At 37.1% G+C, this 18,356-nt stretch overlaps 1 protein-coding gene across 4 annotated transcripts in view; it reads right to left on the reverse strand.

The window, feature by feature from the left end:
• Window positions 1-6,152: 6,152 nt before the first annotated feature.
• The window catches only part of LOC121369164 (plexin-A4-like), an 80,501-nt gene continuing 68,297 nt past the window's right edge, over window positions 6,153-18,356 (reverse strand). For all 4 annotated transcript variants that reach the window (XM_041494062.1, XM_041494061.1, XM_041494063.1 and 1 more), the window contains exons 19-27: window positions 16,026-16,181; window positions 14,810-15,101; window positions 13,830-13,949; window positions 13,124-13,207; window positions 12,371-12,555; window positions 10,826-10,935; window positions 10,252-10,414; window positions 9,439-9,575; window positions 6,153-8,167 (exon numbers count right to left, since the gene is read on the reverse strand). In XM_041494062.1, the coding sequence (XP_041349996.1) occupies window positions 7,981-8,167; window positions 9,439-9,575; window positions 10,252-10,414; window positions 10,826-10,935; window positions 12,371-12,555; window positions 13,124-13,207; window positions 13,830-13,949; window positions 14,810-15,101; window positions 16,026-16,181 (1,434 nt within the window). In that variant the 3' untranslated portion in view covers window positions 6,153-7,980. The remainder of the gene's footprint in view (window positions 8,168-9,438; window positions 9,576-10,251; window positions 10,415-10,825; window positions 10,936-12,370; window positions 12,556-13,123; window positions 13,208-13,829; window positions 13,950-14,809; window positions 15,102-16,025; window positions 16,182-18,356) is intronic.

The raw sequence follows: 18,356 nt of genomic DNA on the forward strand, positions 1-18,356 counted from the left end.
ACGTCAAACATATGGTCATTCTGACAGTTTTTAGAGGAAACCCGCTGTCGCCACATAGGCTACTCTTTTTACGACAGGCAGCAAGGGATCTTTTATTTGCGCTTCCCACAGGCAGGATAGCACAAACCATGGCCTTTGTTGAACCAGTTATGGATCACTGGTCGGTGCAAGTGGTTTACACCTACCCACTGAGCCTTGCGGAGCACTCACTCAGGGTTTGGAGTCGGTATCTGGATTAAAAATCCCATGCCTCGACTGGGATCCGAACCCAGTACCTACCAGCCTGTAGACCGATGGCCTGCCACGACGCCACCGAGGCCGGTCAAAACAAAACAAAACCAGAATTTTTGTTACAGCAGTTGATTTTAATATTACATGTGTCCTCCATGGGCATCAGTGCAGGCCCGTACACGTCTTGACGTGGACCAAAGGAAAAAATCCAGCCGTCTTTGCAGAATGTTGCGCCATTCTTCTGCCAAAACCATTTTCAGCTCATCTAGCGATTGTGGACCATAAATACTCCCAGGAATGTCCCATGCATGTTCTATAGGCTTCAGATCAGAGGAACGTGCAGGCTAGTCTATAAACACTCCCAAGGATGTCCCATGCATGTTCTATAGGATCTGAGGAACGCGCAGGCCAGTCCATCTGAGTGATATTGTTTGGTGCTTATAAAACTTTTAGAGTCTAGACTCAAGACGCTAATGTCACGACAACGCCATACAAATTGTATGCGTGTGACACCATTACAGATTGGGTTTGGACTCTTAGAATTTTATAAGCACGGGCCCGGGTGCTTATAATATTTTTTGAGTCTAGATTCAAGACTAACAAAAGTTCGACTCTTTAACGTCATGGCAACGCCATACAAAACTAACGTCTATACATGAGTTTTACAAGCACGGGCCCTGTGTTTTGTTGCTATTGATACCAGATAGAGGTCTTCATGAAGGGATGCTACCCATGGATGACCCGAAAGAGGTCGATTTACCAATAGAGGGGATTGTGGGTAATTTGAAATAGATATTTAGTTGGAAACCTAAATACCTGCAACGTCTGGAGAAAAACGTAGAGGCATTTTTTTTTTTTTTTAAATTGCAATGTTCATTCATGATAACCGTGTTTTGCCAGTGCATTTTATGGGCGTTGTATTCAAGGGTAGATAACTTTAGCACCATCTTTGGGTGTGTTTACTGGATTGGAACACGTCAAATCATTTAAAGAATATTGTCTGTTCATACTTATTTTTTATACTTCATTGGTTGTTGCACCACCTTTTGTGAGGAGTACGGTGTATATATAATCACCCCATCTTTTCACTTCTATAATCTCTACAGCAGACCTGTCTAACACTATATTTTTGAGATGCTTAGAGAGGTGATCAAAGAAAAGGTATATTTTAAAAGTTTAACTGTTAAACTAACACAACGTTTTGTGTGCACAGAACATAGTAAGTTAAGTTTTATCAAACGATTATAAGGGACTCATTCTAAAAAGGGTTTTTGCACTTCGATTTCCGTAATGTCAAATTATACAGCGAGTATGGATGAATGTCTTTAGCACATATTATCTGTGAAGAAAACCATTTATTGATTTAAGGTAATAAGTATATATAAAGATGTAAAGAAGTTTTGTAAAATGTTTAATATTTCAAAGAACTCTTATCAAAGAAAGTCCACGTTTTTATTTGATGATTAGAATATTTAACTGTCTGGAAAGAAAACAAATAGGCCCATCTGTTTAGTAACAAATGAGGGTAACATGTAGGCCGGGCATGCGAGTGATATTGTTTTCCTGGGAGTGTAGCAACGATTACTTGTGAGATGTGGGGGTCGGGCATTGTTGTCCATAAAAATGAAATCTTATCCTTGGCATTGGGCTTTAGGGACAACTATAGGTATAATGATTTCATCCCTCATCTCATACCAGTCATGTCATCACTTCTGATCATGACAAGATCAGTTCTTGGTCCATCAAAATGATTGTATTCGTCAGTGTTACAATTTGTGAGGTACCTGTTGCTACAAAGAATACTCTCACCGAGAAAGCAGCAAAACATCTTTATAATGCACTTTCCCATAGGCAGGATAGTACATACCATGACCTTTGATGTTCTTTCACAGCCTGCTTATACTGTATCTGTTTAACACGATATATAATTTTTTTTTAAATAATTTGTTTCTATTTTTGTGATAAAAAATACACAACACATTGATTAATTAATCATCAGCTATTGGATGTCAAACATTTGGTAATTCTGACTCGTAGTCATCAGAGGAAGCCCACTACATTTTTCCATTAGCAGCAAAGGATTTTTTACATGCACTTTCCCACAGACAAGAAAGCACATTATCACGGCCTTTGTTCAGTTATGGTGCACTGGTCCGAGAAAACCCCCAATCAGCTGAATGGATCCACTGAGGTGGTTCGATCCTTCGATGCATCACCTCAAGCGAGCACTCAACCGACTGAGCTAAATCCTGCCCCTCACACACACACAAAAACAACCCAACACAATCTTGTAAAAGCTTGGCTTTTATTTCAAACGAATTACAAAATTAAAAACAACATAAATTATTACAGAGGAGTGTCGAGTACTCCGCTTTGGTTACATGTTTCACATTAAAAGCATCATACAAAATCTTTGAAGTAAACTTCCATGCATGATTTATGTACACTAAAAATAGCACCACTTACAAAAAGGCTTACTATTAGAAGTCTGTAATATGATGCATTAAATTAAAATAAGCCCTAAGTAAATGCAAAAAGTCATTTATTGTATAATATATGTATATAAAATTGTGGGCAAATTACAAAATCTCATTTAAAAAAATAATAATAAAAAAATTAATAATTTAAAAATTTGTTCTTTACCCCTAAAAATAGTAATTTTGAAAAAACAAATAACATTTTCAGCTTTTTACATTTGCAGTTTTCATATTCATATAAAGCATGTAATCATTTATTGAAAAAAAGCTGAAATGATGCTGTTAAGACATGTAAATACACATATTTTCCATTCATACACAATTTCCTTTTCAGGTAAGTATATAATCAATTTCTGTAAATGCTTTGAAATTTGGCAGCAGAATTAAAAACACACTATAAAAATATAAAAGGTCCTAGTAGTATCCTAAAAAACAAGAAGAAGAAGTTTACTTTAAAAAATATAAATTAATGTTTTATAGCAAAAATAAAAAGCATGTTGCATACATGTACAAAAATATCCACTTATCACTGTTAATAAGTTATTTTTATAAAACAGATTTATAAAAAGTCATGTTTTTTTATATTCAGTGCTAATTAACAAAAGTGTAAAATTTATATGAAATATGAGTTTTAATTTGGTTATAACACATAGTATAATATAATGCACATCAATCAAAACATAATTATACTTGGATCCAAAACACAAGCAATATAAAAACGACATGCAATTACTGCTCTGTATAAAGGTTATTACATCTTCACCTAGCTACAGATAAATTGTTTTAAGATTATGTGTTATTTACAGACTGAACTGACCCAGATACTCCCACAAGTTTAGTTTGGTTTTGCTTAACACCACCACTATATCACATTGATTAATCATCTACTATGGTTGTCGAACATTTATTAAAATGTGACATATCTTCAGAGAAAAAAACCAAGGCGTCTTTTATTGGACACTATCCCAATGACAGGACAGCACATACCACAGGGATGGGGGAAAAACCCAGTAATAAAATGGATCCACTGAGGGGATTTGATCCTTCGACCCAAGCACCTCAGGCAAGTGCTCTACCGACTAAGCTAGATCCTGCCCCTATATTACCACGAAGGCAAGACATACTTTGTCTCCTCAATTCAAAATACATGTACAATAAATAAAGTTAATTCAAAATACATGTATAATAAATAAAGTTATTAATGCATCATTTGAATGCCCCCGCCCAGGCTGCTGGTGTTCTCTTGCACCTGCCAGCATAGGCAGTCCCTCCTCCCACCCAACCCCCTCCAACTCTTTTCCTGTCATAGATGGAGGAGCTGGCATGCCAGGTGTGTGCTACTACAGCTTGCTCTGAATGTGCACCTTAAACCCTATGACCTGACATGACCTGACCTGACCTGTCATTTGAAGATTGAATATTTTGATGTTTTCACATTTCAACAAATATAAAAGCTATCCTCCGATTCTCTTCCCTCTCCCCATCCTGGCAAAAATCTATTTCCCCATAGACGCTGAAACCATGCAAGAACAGGTATTATAGATGATGTTCTTGTTCATCTGATTGCAATGTTAAATAAATAAATACATATAAAAAGACAATAAAATAAAGTTAAATCTAAAAATAGATTACATCAAACATTCTAGATGATACTGTACACAATTCACTCTGACCAACAAAACATGTAAACAGACAAATTGAGCAATGATGAAAAACCTAAATATTCAAAACAATGGTTTGTAGACGAAGGTGCTGGGTAAGCGAATGGGAAGAATATTGGTTTTCTTTGAAATTATAAAATTGTGGGCACTAAATTTGAATTGAAATTGCTCTGTTGCAAGGCAATAATGTTTATAAAAATGTACATGTTTGAGCTATACAGGTGCAATGTTCGATTGCTCGATATACAACTAATAACAATGCAGGTATGAAGGAGTAAGCAACTATATATATTTCTTGGGATGACAAAACTAAACAAAGCTCACACCTATAGTATAAACATACTTATATTACATATGAAACGGTGTTATTTATACATACAACCTACTGTTTAAACAACCAGGTTTCGTCAGTGTCTCAAAGCAATTTCGTTAGGCTTTGGGTACGGTATTTCCATACACTCACATCAAAGTGGCATAGCATGTGTTGAATTGTTGCACCTACCACTGTCCTAAGGACCAGAGGCAGACCCCCCCCCCCCCCCCCCCCAATTTTGCAACAGTTATAATTTTTATTATATAATAATTTATTTAGTTTTTTATGATCCCCCACCAAACCTCCCCCAAAGTTCACTTGGCATTCTGCCTCATGTCCCCCCCCCCCCCCCCCCCCCCCCCCCCCCCCCCCCCCCAATAATGGATTTCCTGGATCTGCCACTGAGGACCAAAGTAGGATAGGCAGGTGGCAGGGAGGCCTCATTGAAATACACTGAATGAAAGAAACAAGGGAACATACAAATAAATAGTAACAGCAAACACTGACTGCCACCAAAACCCTCAACTACAGGATCTGGATATTAACTGTATTACTGACAGTCAATTCCATAGTATTAACATTCAGTCCCATAGTATTAACATTCAGTTCCATAGTACTGGCATTCAGTCCCACAGTACTGGCATTCAATCCCATAGTACTGACATTCAATCCCACATTACATTTCTGCATTTTATACAGCAAATATCATGTATTCCATTATTTTTTACCATTGCTTTAGTTACTTGCTATAATATGGCATAACAAAGCTATCAAGCCTACAAAATTTCATCTGCTTGTCTTGGCTATAGATATTTATAGTACAAAATGTTTAAAATACTGATAAGAGTTCCCACAGTGGCTGTTTGTTACAACAATATCTTCACTCAATAAGCAGGGAACATTTTGTTCAGCATCGTGTTATGATTCACTACGCAATTTTCAAAGATATCTACACAATTCTAAAACATTAAATAGTGGTTGCTACTCAGTTTTCAACTGATCACCAACTGACGCTATGATAATCAAGATTTTAAAAACAAAATGTTCCGTGATAAGATGTCGCCACAATGTGAATTTTACAACCAAAACCTGCAATATTCAAGTGCTGAAGGCCAGTAAAACTTATTTTAAACACATGTGATTGTAAAAATTCAATAAGGATTTTGATGGACGGATATAAAATGAGTCTTAAAAATCAGCTTGAAAACAAAGCAGAAGATGCAAGCTACTGCAGAGGTGGTGGATGGTGGCAGTTGTATATTAATTTGCCTTTCAACTGGGGTTAAAAGAAAGTTTGTTTTGTTTAACGACACTACTGGAACACATTAATTATTTAGTTAATCATCAGCTATTAGATGTCAAACACTTGGTAATTTTGACACATAGTCATCAGAGAAAAACTGAAACATTTTCCCCAATGCAGCAAGGAATATTTTATATGCACCATCCCACATACAGGATAGCACATACCACGGCCTTTGATACACCAGTCGTGGTACACTGGCTGGAACAAGAAATAGCCCAACGGGCACTGACCCCAAACCGACCGTGCATCAAGCGAGTGCTTTACCACTGGGCTACGTCCCGCACCTCAATTGGGGTTAAATGTATAATCTGTAGATTTCAGGAAGAATCAGCACCCCCTGCCCTTCTGATTCTAGAGCATATGTAAAATGATATAAGTGGATTAAATCAACGGTTCATTAAAATCATGTTAAATGGGTTCACCGAAGAGTTGTTTTAGTGTTGATTAATAGAACAATGTTAGAACATTCTGTGTGCTATTAAATGAAATGATCTGGTCTTGCAATAGGATTTTATAAAGTGTAATTGCATATATAAAAGTATGTACAAAATAATTTCAAGCACATGTGCAGAGGTTTGAGTTTGAAAACCACTCCCCACCAACCCCCGCTCAGGACAAATTTTCTTTTTAAAATTTATTTTCCAGGGGAGTATAATCTCGATACTCACCTAATATCTTCACTTGCCAGTCTAGACCCCACACCCCCGCACAAGTGCCTGAATTTGTATTATTAATGGCATTCTACCGGATAATATAAGCCACGTCTATATATTAAAGCAAAGAGTTCAACACCAGTTTGTACAAAACGTGTGATAAATAACATCATAAGCGGGTAATATAAAATGGTCACAGCATTGCATGTAATCCATAAGCAGGTGTTATAAAATGGTCACAGCATTGCATGTAATCCATAAGCAGGTGTTATAAAATGGTCACAGCATTGCATGTAATCCATAAGCATGTGTTATAAAATGGTCACAGCATTGCATGTAATCCATAAGCATGTGTTATAAAATGGTCACAGCATTGCATGTAATCCATAAGCAGGTGTTATAAAATGGTCACAGCATTGCATGTAATCCATAAGCATGTGTTATAAAATGGTCACAGCATTGCATGTAATCCATAAGCATGTGTTATAAAATGGTCACAGCATTGCATGTAATCCAGAATCTACTATATTAGAAAAGAACTTGTGGCTGTGGTGGGGAAGTATTGAAAAGTACAAATAACAGTAAACATGTATCACTCTATTATGCTAGTACAAGATTGTTTTTTTTAAATTAGAGACTTGCATAGTCACAATACTGGCCACTTAAATTGTCTGAAATGTGTTTAAAAACATTTCTAAATCATTTGTTCCCAGTGTATTGAACATCTTTGATTCCAAGACAATTATTTGTTCCCACAGGCTTCACAATAATGTCATCATTATGCTTATAACTAAGAACAGTACATGCGTCTTTGTTCAGTTTTTATTTTAATTTTAAAAACATTCAATTCCATACAGAAAACATGTTTTCTCAAAACATCTGCAGCACTTCATTCTAATGTCCACTCCAAGACATTATGACACAATTCACCACAGACAAACTTACAGGCCAAAACACGGTTAATGGCTTAATTGAGATTCTGCTTCCATTACTGACCTATGACCTCAGGTGCAGCCAATAAATCCAGGAGAAGGCTACTCTAAATAACCAACGGATTCAAGTAATATTCTTGAGGCTGTTCAGTGACCAACTTGAATATACGATGGTCAGTAAACAAAGTCTGGAAATCTAAGATTCCCATTGTTTCTTGACCTTTGACCTCACATTTAACCAATTGATTCTGGCAACTCAAGATTTCAATTATTATTTTTTGACCTTCTATGTAACCAATTGATTCAGGTAACTCAAGATTTCAATTATTGTTCCTTGACCTCATATTTAACCAACTGATTCTGGCAATTCAAGATTAGTTATAATTTCTTGACCTTTGACCTCCTACTTAACCCACAACTTCCAGGTACTCGGTGGATCCACCGATGTCAACGCTACTCAACAGAGGTTGATTTTCCGATGTGTCTCCGCCGACCTCTTCTGTCTGTGTGAAGCGGATCAGCTCCTCGAGAGATTTCTGGAATGTCGGTCGGTCTCCTGGTGTCTCCATCCAGCACTGCGTCATCAGCCGATAGCTGCAACATAACAAAACATCATGTTATTAAATTGTGTCATAGCAAAACATGTCATAAAACTGTGTCATAGTGATAACATAACAAAACATCATGTTATTAAATTGTGTCATAGCAAAACATGTCATAAAACTGTGTCATAGTGATAACATAACAAAACATCATGTTATTAAACGGTGCCATAGCAAAACATGTCATAAAACTGTGTCATAGTGATAACATAACAAAACATCATGTTATTAAACGGTGCCATAACAAAACATGTCATAAAACTGTTATAGTGATAACATAACGTGTTATTAAACTACATCATAGCAAACAAGTTATTAAACTACATCATAGCAAAACATGTTATAAAACTATCATATCTCCAACATAAGAAATCATGTTGTTAAAATGCATCATAGCTACAACATAAAACATGTTATTACACTGCATTTCGCTACAACATAAGAAAATATTATGTTGTTAAACTGTGTCATAACTATGACATAACAAAACATCAGGTTATTAAACTGCGTCATAGCTACAACATAACAAAACATCATGTTGCTAAACTGCGTCATAGCTACGACATAACAAAACATCAGGTTATTAAACTGCGTCATAGCTATGACATAACAAAACATCATGTTGTTAAACTGTGTTATAGCTACGACATAACAAAACATCATGTTGTTAAACTGCGTCATAGCTACGAAATAACAAAACATCATGTTGTTAAACTGCGTCATAGCTACAACATAACAAAACATCAGGTTGTTAAACTGCGTCATAGCTACGACATAACAAAACATCATGTTGTTAAACTGCGTCATAGCTACAACATAACAAAACATCAGGTTGTTAAACTGCGTCATAGCTACAACATAACAAAACATCAGGTTATTAAACTACATCATAGCTACAACATAACAAAAAATCGGGTTATTAAACTGTGTCATAGCAAAACAACAAAATATCATGTTGTTAAACTGCATAGCTATAACATACAAAATGGCACATTATTTTACAGTGTGAAATCTATAACATACATAATGGCACATTGAATAGTGTCATAGCCTCAACATGTGTCCACTTTGTGAGCATTTTGCCACTGGGTTATATCTTGCACCTAATATGACTGAAATTAATAGGCTACTGAACAATAAACATGTTTTCTCATGTTTTAACATTACAAGCATGAGTCAGGCATGAGTATTTTCTTTCAACACCATTAGTAGAGGTACAGAAAAAGGTTGCTGTTAAATTAGTATTCAGAGTATTCAACTTACATGTCTTCTGGACACTGCTTGGGCTTCCTCATTCGCTTTCCACTCTGGAGATAACTCTTCAGGTCTCCACTATCAACATCTGGATATGGAGTTACTCCCCTTGTCATCAGTTCCCACAACACAATTCCAAATGACCACTAAAGTAAAGAAAGCATGTTTAACAAAACCCCAAAACATTATTAGTTTTATGGAAAAATAGTGTCCACAGTATTTTCCATTGCAGTTGTGCAATTAATGTGTAAGAGGAGTTTAATTTGTCAATATTACAAAAAAAATTAAAAAAATTAATGTCCGACAGCCAAATAAATCCGCAAAAAAATCAAAACACCCCAACAATCTGAATGACATTGCAAGGGTTTGAATTAGATGACGGCACTATGGCAATTGCCATAACACCCTCTCAATTTCACTCCTACTAACAGCAATAAACTGCTGTGTCCTTTTTCCTCACTTACCATCAATGACCCTCACTAAATTAGATCATAATTGGTATTCAACGTTATTGAAAAAATTTCTTTATTTATGTTGTCCTATAAAAGTACTTTAATTTTGTCATGAAAAGTAATTAAATGCAATGAAATTTGTGCTTTGTGTCATTTTTACCATTTTAAAAAACAAGATTGTTGGTGTATAAACCAAATTTGTGTAAAATGGACCTAAATGTGCAAATGTAACCAGAACTAAATGCCAAAGTTAACGCTGTCACCATTGAACAATTAATCTTGCTATGTTACTTTATCAAGGTGGACAAAAATTGATTCATTATTATATTTAAAAATGTTTTTACCACATCAGACTGAGTAGAAAACTCACCACATCAGACTGAGTTGAAAACTCAAAGTTGTCCAGAGTTTCAATTGACATCCATTTATACAAGTCTTTAACCGTGCTCTCCGCAGAGAAGTAGAACTCCCGCGAGAACAAACTGCTCGTTATTCCGTAGTCTGTTAGATGAACAGTCCCGTCTTCCATTACTCTGTAACAAATAAAACAAATAAATAAAAACAGAAGTTAATTAATGTTTAAAATAATATTTTCTGTTACTATGCATGTGTTGAGAATGCAGTCACGTCTCAGGTGACCAATCTACGTTGCACTCTCTCACACCACATTAGATGAATGTTAAAGTTTGCTTGCTCAATGACTATTGGCTGTCAAACATTTGTTAATTCAAATACATAGTCTTTAGTGGAAACCTGCTACATTTTTCCCCTTAGCAGAATGAGGGGATTCGTTCCTTCGACCCAAGCACCTCAGGCAAGGACAATACAATTTCCCATTTGAATTTATTACTTAAAAATAATTTTAATATTGGATTTATTAATTTGGGTTCAGTGACTTGAATTAGCAGGCTATTTGTGCACTCTGAATAAAAACAAGTTCTCACATGCAGTTGCGAGCAGACAGATTTCTGTGAACGACCTTGGCCTCTGCTAGGTACACCATACCCTCAGCAACTTGCCTGCCAAAGTCCAATAACTCCATTACAGTTATTTCCTGTAAAGAAACAACATCAATTAAATACAAATTATTCTGGTATTTGATAAACTATCATACAAATTGAGCTTTTATATTTTGGCTCTCAAACAATCTAATAAATCGGACATAAATTAATCAGGAATTAATAAAAAAAAACAGAATAATTTTTTCTTGTCAAGGTATCAAACAAAATTATTAGTTATCTGAGAAATAAAATTACCCAAATATAAATAGACTATGTTATAAAAAAAATTTTTTTTACAACTTAGTAAATTTGATTTTTTTTTTTTTTTTTTTTACAAACTTGGTCACCTGTAAGGTAACACAAATGGTTGTTTTTTGTGACAATGAAACCCCACTAAACCAGACACCCATGGGTGAAAGTAAAATGAAAGATTTTAAGGGATACCTGCTTTAAAGAGGTCCTGTTCCCATATTTAAAAAGAGACCATAAGAAGATGTCCAGTTCTGAGGAAGTTTGGTTTACTGAGGGTCTGGTTTTGAGAGAATTCCAGTTTGCCGAAAGAATTCCGGTTTACCGAGGGTCTGGTTTTGAGAGAATTCCAGTTTGCCGAGAGAATTCCGGTTTACCGAGGGTCTGGTTTTGAGAGAATTCCAGTTTGCCGAGAGAATTCCGGTTTACCGAGGGTCTGGTTTTGAGAGAATTCCAGTTTGCCGAGAGAATTCCGGTTTACCGAGGGTCTGGTTTTGAGAGAATTCCAGTTTGCCGAGAGAATTCCGGTTTACCGAGGGTCTGGTTTTGAGAGAATTCCAGTTTGCCGAGAGAATTCCGGTTTACCGAGGGTCTGGTTTTGAGAGAATTCCAGTTTGCCGAGAGAATTCCGGTTTACCGAGGGTCTGGTTTTGAGAGAATTCCAGTTTGCCGAGAGAATTCCGGTTTACCGAGGGTCTGGTTTTGAGAGAATTCCAGTTTGCCGAGAGAATTCCGGTTTACCGAGGGTCTGGTTTTGAGAGAATTCCAGTTTGCCGAGAGAATTCCGGTTTACCGAGGGTCTGGTTTTGAGAGAATTCCAGTTTGCCGAGAGAATTCCGGTTTACCGAGGGTCTGGTTTTGAGAGAATTCCAGTTTGCCGAGAGAATTCCGGTTTACCGAGGGTCTGGTTTTGAGAGAATTCCAGTTTGCCGAGAGAATTCCGGTTTACCGAGGGTCTGGTTTTGAGAGAATTCCAGTTTGCCGAGAGAATTCCGGTTTACCGAGGGTCTGGTTTTGAGAGAATTCCAGTTTGCCGAGAGAATTCCGGTTTACCGAGGGTCTGGTTTTGAGAGAATTCCAGTTTACCGAGAGAATTCCGGTTTACTGCGGGTCTGGTTTTGAGGGAATTCCGGTTTGCTAAGGATATGGTTATGAGGGAATTGCAGTTTATGGAGGATCTGGTTTGGAGGGAATTCTGGTTTACTGAGGATCTTGTTTTGAAGCTTTGGCTGTACTTACTTTGGAAGGTTCTCTGATATAACTTTTGAGATCTTCAGTAGCCATGAATGGCATGATAATGATGGGCTCCTCGCTGGTGGTGATGCACACCCCAACCACAGACAGGATGTGTTTGTTCTGTAGATTCTTCAACATGGCTGTGTCCTGTAGGAACGTCTGCATGGCCTCCGCCTCTGTGTTGTTACCTGCATTCACAAAAATGTGAAACCATTATCACAAGACTTCAGCAGAATTGAATGTCTCACCTACCCTAACATATTTCAGTGCACTGTGATGAACGGCCATAGGTGCAACTGTAAATCAAGTTTCCTTAACCTAGTTGACGCTGTCACCATTGCCGCCATCAGAAAAGTATTACCTATTTCTCACCTTTTTATTTCATAAATGCGAGACAAAAACGTATGTGAATAGAAGGAAATCTTTATTACATGGCATCATTGAAGGCACAAATTTTTATAACAATAACCATTCTCCTTGAATTTATCATCACGACCATTGAGTATAATAAAAATTAGCATTTCTGTATTAATTTGAAATATATTTCAAATATTAATTATTTCCAGGATTAAAAAACCCATACATTTTGGTGTGGTGTGATTACTCATCGTTTAATCTTTAAAATGTTACAAATGCATTTTATTTTGCCATATAGACATAATAATAATAATAATAATAATAATAATAATAATAAAGATTCCTTAAGTGGCCTATCATCACAAATGTTAATATTTACAAGTAATGATTACAACTCACAGTTAAGTGTTTTAAGAGCAACTTGGATTGGTTTGTCTTCACCACTTCGCTGGTACTGAGCTTTATAAACCGCTCCAAAATGACCTGAAACCCAAACATTAATTAAGATTGGAAATTCATTTAGACTGGATATTCTTCAATTAGAACATCATATAGATTTCATTGGAAATTTTGTGTGGTAACGAAGAAGCACAAAATATTTTGTTGGTGTCTTCTGGATGTTAATTATATCTGTCCATTTATAACAGATATATGGAAGTGAATAGTTAAAGAAAGATATGTTTCTTTGATGATACCTCAGCACATTTTAAACTATAACTATTTGGTGTCTTACTCCCACCAAACAGAAATTTAACTTTATTTTGGGGATTTTATGTCGAAGCAAAAATCCCTAATTTTATGTGAAATTATGCTAAATTTCCCAATATCAGTTCCACTGGCATCTTCAACAATAAAATCTTTTTTATTTATTTCGTTTTAAAATCTTACCATACAGTCCTCCCATCTTAGTCAAACTATTTCACATTCCAAATTCTTCATTAATATATAACCATTCTGCAAAACAATATTTCTATTTACTGTAAATTGAGGAGTTACCTTTACAGTCCTCCCATCTTATTCAAACTATTTCACATTCCAAATTCTTCATTAATATATAACCATTCTGCAAAACAATATTTCTATTTACTGTAAATTGAGGAGTTACCTTTCCCTATAAGTTCCCCGATGTCCAGCCTGCTCCTGGGTATCAACATGGAGCTGATGCTATGATGCAAAGCTGAGTCTTCAAATTTACCAAGCAACTCGGCAATGTATGGTCCCGAATCTGTGTATCACAGAGAGAGATTACTTAATATAATTTTCTATGTTTTGTTAAAAATATCAAGAGAGTAATAAGCACAAAAATTCTAAAGTATCATAAACAAACCACCACTTACTGTTTGACAAAAATACAATGTTTGGTCTAAAACTGTCCTAAATTAATAGAAACCGGCCTCGGTGGCGTCGTGGTTAGGCCATCGGTCTACAGGCTGGTAGGTACTGGGTTCGGATCCCAGTCGAGGCATGGGATTTTGAATCCAGATACCGACTCCAAACCCTGAGTGAGTGCTCCGCAAGGCTCAATGGGTAGGTGTAAACCACTTGCACCGACCAGTGATCCATAACTGGTTCAACAAATTCCATGGTTTGTGCTATCCTGCCTGTGGGAAGCGCAAATAAAAGATCCCTTACTGCCTGTCATAAAAGAGTAGCCTATGTGGCGACAGCGGGTTTCCTCTAAAAAACAGTGTCAGAATGACCATATGTTTGACGTCCAATAGCCGATGATAAGATAAAAAAAATCAATGTGCTCTAGTGGCGTCGTTAAATAAAACACACTTAACTTTTTTTAAATGAATAGACTGATTATTGTGACACATTTTGAGTGTTCAATTAATAAATAAAAATGAACAATAAATTGTGAAGAAATATAAAGATAGACATTAATTATTAGCACTATTGATCATTAAAATAGATAAAATAAATAAATAATTATTATTTTAAAAAAACCCCCATTAAAATCAAAGCAATGTGTAAATAATGACAGAAATATAGAGATAGACACATAGATTTACTGTCATTGTTGATTAAGTACATAGAACATAATAAAACAAATATACAACTAAACAACAATCGAAGCTGTACCTTTATCGTCGAGTATTTGCCCATTCATGTCAGCTTTAATGGAGACATTATTCATTCCAATCTCTTCCTCCTCCTTTTTACCCTCGTAGTCCTTCAGAACATCAGGGATGTAGTTCTCGCTGGGGCCGTGTTTGCGGTGGCGGCGGATCACACAGATCGTCAGCAGAATGATGATGGCCAGGATGGGAAGGACAACACCAAGAATGACTCCCAGAGCAATGGGCTTGTCCGAGTTGGAAACCTCGTAATACTGAAGATAACCGACGTCAGCCTTCAGGTTGCCGATGTGGACCTGATGAAAAGTGAAAAGGTCTTATAGTACAATATTAAACAAGCATTCTGAGGGTACTGCTGAAGCAATACATGTCCCCTACCAGACCCAACAAATATTTGTACATCCTAAGTTCAAAGGCCATAACTCTTGTCAAAAATGGATCATTTCTCATACAAGTCAAACTGATATCTTATATCTTATGACATTGGGAGAAAAAAAAGTCAGGAAAGGTAAATGTGACACAAATGGGTAGATAGATGGGCAGAAGGATGGAAGGAAAGAAGGAAGGAAATGTTTTATTTAATGACGCACTCAACACATTTTAATGGTTATAAGGCATCGGACATATGGCTAAGGACCACACAGATATTGAAACCCGCTATCACCACTTCATGGGCTACTCTTTTCGATTAACAGCAAGAGATCTTTTATATCCCATAGACAGGATAGCACATACCACGGCCTTTGATGTACCAGTCGTGGTGCAATGGCTGAAGCGAAAAATGGCATAAGGATGGAGGCAAACCTACATTCCTCTCCTGAAGGAGAGTAATATAATAGTGTGCATCTTATCTTTAAATGGTCTTTTTTCATTTAGATTTCTGACTATATCATACAAACACATTTAAAAAAAATCATGATATCATTGTTGCTATTATAAATGTTTTAATCAGAATGTATACCATACAATCACTTTCTTAAAAATTTGTCTACATAATCACGGCAAAACTTTAAAGCATAATTGCTGTGCAAGGTATGATGAAATACCATCATTCTGAATATCAGTACAGCTAGACCACCTAAATTAAGAGCCCCTTCAAATAAATATCTATAAAATATCTTTCAACATTTGCAATTTTCTGGATGAGTACCAGTGCATATCAAGCGTTTTTTTTTTATCTGTACATATGTGAGTCCTGATAGCAATATCCCCATACTCACCTCGACAGTAGCCTTGCCCATGTTGTCGATGCCTGCTGGTTGTGGTGGAGGTTTACACGTGATGGCCGTGTCGGTGGCGGCCGGGTTCTCACACAGGTCCATCCCAACATACACCATCACGTTGGAGATCAGCGGATTCACCGTGCGGAACCGACCCTGAAATCAAACATGGCATTTATTGTTTATAATGATTTTTGTTTCTCCTACTAATATAAAAAGAATGTTTTTTAAAACAAGAATCCCACAGAATTAAATCTCTCATCTACGATAAATGGTTTTTGGTAGATTAAGATAAATATTTATTCAACTATTAATCAAATTTATTCACCTAGGATTTATAGTTTGTGAGAAACTAATATAACATTTTAATGAGAAACTAACATGAAAGTTGACACCATCATCACTGCCACTGTAACCACTGCCATTGGAAAAATAAATCATATATACTCAAAAGAATTTAAGGGTCAAAAATTTATAACTAAATAAGTTTCAGAGTGTATTAGATTGATGATGTAAACTACACCAAATTTTTTATTTATTGTTCCATATTTAAAAACCCCCACAAATAAACGTCACTGTATACAAGAAAGTCACATGACATGCTGTCAAAGTTGAAGGTTGTCAAACATGGATTTTACACATTAGAACATTCGTTTAATAGTGTGTGAATCCACCCCTGGCGCGAATACACTTGACACATCGTTGCCTCATGCTGTTGATCAGACGTCTGAAGAACTCTTGGGGAATGGCCTGCCACTCTGCCATAAGAAGTTGACCCAGATCATGAAGGTTGGCCGGAGGGGCATGGTTATCCCAAACTTTCCTGCCTAATTCGTCCCAGGCGTTCTCTATTGGGGTCAAGTCAGGCGAATATGCTGGCCAATCCATCCTGGCGATACCTTGTTGTCTGAGAAAGTCCGTTACCACCCTGGCACGGTGGGGTCTGGCATTGTCATCCTGCAGAACTGCCCCGCCGCCAATCTGCTGAAGGCCTGGGAGAACCAACGGCCGGATAATCTCATTCAGATAGCGGATTCCATTCAGATTGCCATCCACCACATAGAGGGGGGTCCTGTGGTGGATAGAGATGCCGCCCCACACCATGATGCTGCCACCACCGAACCGGTGACGTTGTCTAACGTTAACGTCAGCGAAGCGCTCCCCAGGACGTCTGTAGACACGAACCCGACCGTCGTTGAACTGGAGACTAAACCTGGACTCATCAGTGAACACGTTGCCACCGCAGATGAAGCGTGCACCAGTGACGTCTGGCCGTTCTGTGACGTGGTAGGAGTGGTGGTCGAACAGCCTGGCGACGGCAGCGTAGATTATTGACTCTCAGACGATTGCGTATGGTTTGATCAGACACTCGAGTTCCAGTCGCAGTCCGCAGATTGTCACGTAATCGGCGTGCAGTGTTGTGCGTTGACGTAGAGCCATATTGGTGATGTAGTGGTCCTCTCTATTTGTAGTGCTTCTGGGTCTTCCCGAACATGGACGATTTCGAACAGAATTCACCAAGTCTCAGAGCAACATTTCTTTACGTATTGCCATCCTGAAGCCAAGCAATAGCCCTTCCTCGATCTTCGATAGTCAGTTGAAGTCGTACCATTGTCGAATTTGGAGTGTGCACCGTACACGAACGCAAACTCCAATTATACGGAAATTCAGCATTGGGAACATGGAGTACACGTGCAAAGCGTACAAATGAAGCACTTTGTGAAAAAGCAAGTTATGGGCACTTAGCAGACCTTTCGCTTTCGCCCTAATTTACGTGCAAATGTAAGCATGTTTTCGCCATTAGAACTAGTCGACAGTGTCAATGACAGTGGATTTTAATTCATTTATGGGTTGCTTAGACCCACTTTCGTCAAAATGGAACAATACCATGCGTGACATTATGGTCTAGCTAATATAATTGACATTCAGAAAATAATGTCGAAAATATCGTCTGACCCTTAAATTCTTTTGAGTAGTATATTTTGCCTTTTTTCCTCCTAAAGAGACAAAAAGCCCTTTAATATCTTAGTTTAACAAGATTATAATTATGATGTGTGAAAAAACAAACACCAAATGGTCTATCTTCATGCATCCAGCTAAAACATTATATATCAACCAGAGGTGGGTCACAATATCAATATGAACAATATCTCTAGCTCTCTTCCCAGTACCTGTACAATTACTCCAGTCAGTGAGTAAGTTTGTTTTTGCACAGACATTCTTTAGGACGTACCTAAATTGACAGCCACTGTACAATTTCTACAGTCAATGGTCAAGTTTATTTTTTCATGGAGACCCTATACAGGAAGTACCTGAATTGACAGCCACTGT

The sequence above is a fragment of the Gigantopelta aegis genome, chromosome 3, assembly GCF_016097555.1.
Source record: "Gigantopelta aegis isolate Gae_Host chromosome 3, Gae_host_genome, whole genome shotgun sequence".
Taxonomy (NCBI): domain Eukaryota; kingdom Metazoa; phylum Mollusca; class Gastropoda; order Neomphalida; family Peltospiridae; genus Gigantopelta; species Gigantopelta aegis.